This window comes from Labeo rohita, chromosome 21, assembly GCF_022985175.1.
Source record: "Labeo rohita strain BAU-BD-2019 chromosome 21, IGBB_LRoh.1.0, whole genome shotgun sequence".
Taxonomy (NCBI): Eukaryota; Metazoa; Chordata; class Actinopteri; order Cypriniformes; family Cyprinidae; genus Labeo; species Labeo rohita.
The window spans coordinates 9,361,778-9,368,991 of NC_066889.1; the positions used below are offsets into that span (position 1 = coordinate 9,361,778).

The 7,214-nt window shown below is 31.5% G+C and overlaps 1 protein-coding gene across 1 annotated transcript; it reads right to left on the minus strand.

Moving 5' to 3' along the window:
* Positions 1–2,317: 2,317 nt before the first annotated feature.
* Positions 2,318–5,073, minus strand: or6at1 (odorant receptor, family 6, subfamily AT, member 1). The gene is made up of 3 exons (XM_051093686.1): positions 5,012–5,073; positions 4,716–4,766; positions 2,318–3,170 (listed from the first exon to the last, which is right to left on the minus strand). The coding sequence occupies exons 1-3, from the start codon at positions 5,071–5,073 to the stop codon at positions 2,318–2,320; spliced, it is 966 nt and encodes a 321-aa protein (XP_050949643.1).
* Between the last annotated feature and the right edge of the window lie 2,141 nt (positions 5,074–7,214).

A 7,214-nucleotide genomic window follows, 5' to 3' on the forward strand; every position in this document is an offset into this window, starting at 1 on the left:
TTTTCTTTGTAATGGGGGTGGGGGGGGCGCATTTATACAATACCTTTAGTACAATACTTTAGTTTTTTCTATATGTGATACTTTTCTCAAATTCTGTGCGTAAACTTCTCTCAATTTATTTGTCTCCTTTTACTTTTATACAATTTGTTTAATACAATGACTGACATTTAGTCCATGTTATTTTTCAAATGAATGCATTTATGTATACAGTAACATCTATGTAAGCAAAACAAAAACCTACACAGATCTTTGCATGTATATATGTAGTATATATATATATATATATATATATATATTCTTTCGTTCTTTTTATTTATTCCTTATTAAGCCTTTCTTCAGCCTCTCACAGCAAGGTATTGCGACATTTTTAGTATTCTGTTTCAGGGAAATTTCACCATTGTCGTGACATGTCTCAGAAGTCTGTGAAAAAATTAGTGCGAGAGCAATGTAAATAACAAAGTAATTATATGAATGTTTTAAATGTAAAATGCTGGAGTGATTGTTGCAAACAAAAACATGTTCACATCAGCTAAAACTACACTATGTAACTTTTGGCCATCTTATGGTCAAAAAATAAAACTGCATTTTGCGGATAAATCTTGTTTTAGTTGTGCATGGTTTGGTTTGCATTGCTGTGCAGAGTCATGTCCCAAATCTTTCATTATTATTATTATTATTATTATTATTATTATTATTATTATTATTATTATTGTTGTTGTTGTTGTTGTTGTTGTTGTTGTTGTTGTTGTTGTTAATAAGAAATTTGCACAGTTTATACCTTTTGTAGAGAGAAAAGTAACACCTCCACCCTTCAGAGTGTGCAAAAGGATAAAACCATAAAAGGAATCACACACACACCTATATTCTCTGTAAAAACACAGCACACACACACATTTTTGTGGTTTAGGCTTGTCTGACTCCTGAAGCTTTTTATATTCTTCATATTCTGTGCAGTGATCTGTTCACACCAGTGACAGATTACATTACGGGTCAATATTTCTCCTACCTTAATTTTTGTTAGGTTTATTTTTACTTCTATATGGAACTTGAATAAATATATATATATATAACCTTATTAAATGTATACATAATTTTTTGTGTCAAATTCATGCATTTAATAATCAATACATTCAGTTAGACATAGGCTGCTACCATTCAAATGAATAAACAAAATCTGTCTTTTCACTGCACTGGGAAATCACATACTGCTGAATAGGTACTAATTTAATAAGTAATTTTTTTGCAACCCTTATGTGTTCTAATATGAATCTTTATAAAATGCCATTCCTCGCGATGTTGATACAGGCAAGACCCAATACAGAGGAGTGATCACAAAACATGTGCCTAACAATATTAGGCCCTTTTTTGCCTTATTTGAATTAAGATTGGATATTTATTTATTTATTTATTGTACTCATTAATATAAGTCATATGTAGTATTTAATTAAACGTATTTATTTGAACTGTTCCTGTTGCACAGGAATATTCTGAACGGCATGTTCATACAATCATATTATATTCACAGGTTACATGCATGAAAAAAACTGTTTTACATACAATAGAAGCTATTAAAAAATAATAATTATAACAGAATTAGAATTATTAGAATTCTCTTTAAGATGATCAAAACAGCATTGTACATTGATAGTCTAAATGTGCCATGACAATCCAGGCACATCACCCAGTGTATATATTTGTGTTTCCAACTTCCACTGTTATTTGTTGTTCAACTATTATTTATTATTATTTTTTAATCCTTCTTTACTGGTGATTAAATCTTGCTGGTGTGTGTCTGGCAATTTATGGGCACAGAAGAGAGTAATGCAACTCTCTACATTCTGAGACATTCATGTTTTATCTTTATTTTTACTGTCCACAGTAAAAACCATCTCAGTGATATTCAAATCTATTCAAATATAAATTAAACCACAGTTCTTTAAATGGTGTATTATTAATGTAACATTTCCACATCATGTGAATATTACAAAACAGTTGCTTTTTGTGTAATTATTGCTTGTTGTAAAGTTGTAAATTAAGCATAGAATTTTAATAGTCTTAAAACATACATTAAATATAATCTAAAATAACATAATTTTTCTGGAATATAAACAGATTTTACATGAAAAACAATGAAACTATAATGCCTTTAGAAATAGTAGGTGTATGTATTTTAATTACATATCACTAAATCTTCAATCTCATACACTGTAATGTATTTAATGTTGCTTATTCCACAGCTAGCCATATTTTAACTATGTTCATACTTTTTAACTGAATGAACTGAATTCCTTTTACAATTAACAGGTTTATGCTGATTCTAAGCAACAGAAGGAACTGTTTTCCTGTTGTTTTTCGAGGCTAAAGTGCATCTACAAAATGCTCTCTTCATTGCATCTTGTAGTTCTTTATTCCTCAAGCTGTAAATGATGGGATTTAGCAGAGGTGTCAGCACAGAGTACAGTACAGCGATGACTATACGAACATCTGGGTCAAATCTAGCTACACGATATGAGATATACACAAAGGAGGCTGAAATGTATGAGATACACACCACTGTCAGGTGGGACACACAAGTGGCTGCAACTTTGAGTTGCTGTGCCGTGCTCATTTTTCTCATAGCTTTGCCAATACAGACATATGAAATTAAAATGAGAAGGAACGTACTGAGAATTGCAATGAGGGCGTTTGTTAGGGAAAAAATGCCATTCCTGGTGGTGTCAACACAGGCAAGGCTCACTACAGAGGAGTGATCACAGAACATGTGCCTTACAATATTAGGCCCACAATAAGGCAGCTGAGTAGCCCAAATAGTTACAGGCATCACTATATAGGCTCCAAAACCCCAAGAAGCAAATATCAACACAATACAGAGCTTTTTGGTCATGATAGTCATGTACCGCAGGGGGTTACAGATTGCAACATATCGGTCAAAAGCCATCACAGTCAACAAAGCACGCCCTGTCACTCCAGTTGAGAGAAAAAAGTACATCTGTAAAAAGCATCCTGTCTTAGAAATGGTTTTGACCTCAGTCAGGAACACTGACAGCATTTTGGGAATAGTCACTGACGTGTACACAATATCAGAAAAGGACAAATTATGAAGGAAAAAATACATGGGAGTGTTGAGCTTGGGGTCGGTTCTAACAAGGTATATGATCATGGTGTTTCCACTCAGAACAAAAACATAGACAGTAAAGAAGATGGGAAGCATGTATCTGTCCTTCAGTCCGTCAAGGATAAAATATTCCACAGGCCTGCTGGTGTTCATTGTGCTGATATGCAAGCATGCAGATCCTGACCTGGTCAAGAAAATATATGTGAGAAACAACAGTAAAATTTATTCCATAATGTGCACCTAATGCAATAATGCTGCACATTGGTGGTGATGGTCTGTATGCAGTTTTATTCTACATCTTGAAAAAAATGCTTTAAAGTGTATGCACTCCCCTAAAAAATAGTAGACCTTTACAACAGTTTACACAAATTCACACTGTTTTCTTCTGTTTTCAGCAAAGAACCATTTTGGGTTCCACAAATAAACTTTCAATGAGAGGTCTTAAAAGAAAAACCTTTTGATAATCTAAAGAAACTTCTTCCACTATAAAAAGGTTCTTCGTATAAGTGTCCGTGCCAATAAGGAGCCTTTATATTGAAGAGTTTACATTCCATTGTGTTATATATAGCTAATAATAAATAATATTATGCTTCAGATGTGCCAGAAGTTTAGATTTTTTTCACTGCATTTAAAAGAAAGAAAGAAAGAAAGAAAGAAGGAAAGAAAGTGTTTAAATATTAAAAATGTCTGACAGTTTCTGGGTGTGTAGAGAAATTCAACTAACCTTACAATAAAATATGAAATGAAATGAAGTCAGTACAATACATAACTATCATTCAAAACAATTAAATTCTGCAGTTTAGTCAAAAGAGTCAGAGGCAGCTGAGAGTAGGTAGGTCAGTGTTGTCACGCTGGTGTCATCCTATGCGGTAAACATTAAACACAGAAGGGGCTTTAAATGCAGTCAGTTTGATGTATGCATCGGGTTTTTTTTTTTGTTATTTTAATTAGCCACTTTCAATACCTAGATAATGTTGTGCATTCTGTATCCTTGACAACATCTCTCGTGGTGCATCATTAAGAATAGCAACTAACAGTAAGATTAGTTTTATTGGTTTCATGACTAATAATATATACTTATATACAAATCACATTTTTTGGTAAATTATACAAATTAACAAAACATAAATTAACCAAAGAAAGAAAGTAAAAAATGTGTAACAAGTAGTAGCCTTTTTATATAGTTATATATCTTTTCATATTTTGGAATATATTTATTTATTTATTTATGAATTTAGTTATAAAAATGTTTTAAGTATATACAGCAGTCAACATCTGAAGTGGATCAAAACCTTTCATTAAATTTGTCCTAAAACCAAAAAGAATACCAGTTCTTGTCTTAGGACAACTTTGATGAACTTTTTTTGATCCACTTCAAATGTTGACTACTGTATACCTATAAATAAAGATTATCCTACATATAAGCAAAAAATATTTTGCATAAGATTCAAACATTCAATTTCAGGCCTAATTTATATCTTGATCTAGTCCTTTTATTTTTTTAGTGTGGCAGATTATGGCAAGTAGGACATTTACTAAGACTCTTGCTCCACCTAGTGTTGAAGAAGAAAAGTAACTTAACTGAAAATGCTATATTAACAAGGTGGAAAAAATCAATATATTTAATACACTAAAAGAATGTGTGTAAAATCTGAGGTAAAAAAAGATTGTTGTAAAATACTTCACACATAATTACAAATTGAGGACCATTCTGATTAGCATGATTAAACATCATGAGGTAATTAGCTGTATTTAATTTCTTGTATCAGTTGAATAATAACATTTAACTCCTTCCACTGCCATTTAAATGAAGTTAATTGCCACTGCTACCATGGCATTGGAGTTGAACCTGAAAGAAACTGCTGAACCTGAAAGAAAGAGCTTTTGAAAAATTACGTGAGCAGTGATTCATGCTTCACCCCAAATTTGGCCTTTTGAGCAGCATATTGTAAATACATCTGTCAGTTTGACTGCCTGTTTGAGAAGGATCTTCTAACTGACCTTCCCCCAAACTATCCTGCCATGACACACATGAGTACTCTTAATTACTGGAATCAAAGCTTCTCCTGTGTCAGCAAGAAATGTGGCACTGCAATCAAGTCAAAACTGCAAGGCCAGACACCAGCTTCCCCTGCAAAGTGCACTGTTAGTGATGAGGAAACTTTCAAGGTGAAGCTTGAAAGTACCTGCATAACCATTATATTCATATTCTTAATGAGAAAACATCTTTCAGTTCCAGGAATGTCAAAATATACATTACCTTTTTGAAAGGTTTGTGTCAGTAGGATTTTGTAATGTTTTTAACAAAAAAATAAAATAAAATCTTATGCTGACCAATGCATAGTAATATCGTGAAATATTATTATTTTAAATATATTTTAATAAGATATTTTGTAGATATTTTTGAAGAATTTTGGTAATCAAATAGTTAACGTCAATAGCTACCAAGTACTACTTGACTACCAACATTCCTCAAAATATCTTCTTTTGTGTTCAGCAGATGAAAGTAACTCTAGGTTTGGAACAAAATGAGCATGAGTAAATGATGAAAGAAGTTTCACTTTTTGGTGAACTGCACCTTTAATATCAGTTATTAATGCATATACAGAAAGTTACAGAAAGTTTCAGGAAGGCTCTGTTATCTGAGAAATTGTTTGATAAGCTTGATCTTGTGTGATGAATGCAGTTTTTATAGCTCTACCATCCCTGCTAAGGTCTCTATTGAAGCCAAGAGCTAATTAACCTTACTTGCTGTGAAAGCACACAGAGCAAAAGGTTAAATGGTGGGGTGTAAGAAATAATGAATATTTAATATCATGATTTGATGATTTATGGTAAACTTGGCCCCTGTATCAAATCCTTCATTGCCGACTACGAACTTATTAATATTCATTAACGAAATTATTCATTACAATTACATCCCCTCCTTAAAAAGGAATTTAAAAGGACTGAAAGCGTTAATTGCATAAATCTTAACAAATTATTAAAGGTGATGAGCATTTAGTTCAGTCCTTTTTTGGGAAGTATAAGATGATATTTTCCATGTATGAGAGGCGATTCTCATATGATTCTTTACCGAGAATTTTGATGGATTTAGGTTCTATTTTGCAGATTTATAAAAAACAACATTTGATTAATTCAGATATCTCAATATCATCCTCTGCCTGGCACAAATACACTAGCTAAGCATTACTAAACAATTAAATACCATAAGCATTTAGCAATATTGTGCATACAGCAGTGCATACAGTATTATATATAATATATATATATCTTTCTTTAAATATATACTATTTGTATATTATAATTACATTTAGATATTATATAATATATAATATATTTACATAAATTTACATATGTACACAAATCAGGCAGTAGTTTATGGTTCACATGCCTTAACAGTCAAAATCATATTAACCATAATATCTCCTCTCTACTTTTTTTTTAAATTATTATTATTACTATTATTTTTAACATTGGAAACGTCAAGTTTAATACTGTAATATTCCTGCTTTAAACAACTGAGAGCAGTATTAGTAAGGACATTTAACAATCTAAGTGCATCCATGTCATAAAAATCCTGGTTGGCTGTTTGCTTGTCTTTTGGCTTTCGAGGTTTATTTTCCGTACAGTCAGTAAAAACAATGTTGTACATGATACTATTGACACTTTGAAAAATTATTTACCTAACATTAATGTAAGAAATTAATTAACATATTTAATTTAATTACTTATTTAACAAACACAATAAAACATTTCATTTTTGCTTTAGATATTTTAAATTTAGATTTTTTAGATTTGCTTTAGATTTAGATTTTCTTCCAGTTTGGCATACAATGGGTCTAATGTCATAACCAAACTTCCTGCAACTTGTGACCTGACTGATCAACCCAGGGGCCTCGAGAACAAACGTCCTGCACTAAAAAAAATACAGGCCTTACAGAGACTTTAAATGCAAATATAAACAAATAACAAAATGCTAGACTGTGAAGACTTTATACTTATCATTATGCTTTTTATATATATATATATATATATATATATGAGAACTGTACAGATGTTTATGCATGAGGCCCTTGACGTCTTTCACATCAAACAT

Bases quoted from the DNA above. Each gene is read 5' to 3' on its own strand.
- or6at1 (XM_051093686.1), bottom strand. From the start codon at position 5,073: ATGTATTTACAATATGCTGCTCAAAAGGCCAAATTTGGGGTGAAGCAT. The intron at 4,767-5,011 runs GTAATTTTTCAA...TTTTTACCTCAG, and splicing joins AAGCATGAATCACTGCTCAC to ATTTTACACACATTCTTTTA. The intron at 3,171-4,715 runs GTTAATATAGCA...TTTTGTTCTGAG, and splicing joins ATATTGATTTTTTCCACCTT to TGGAAACACCATGATCATAT.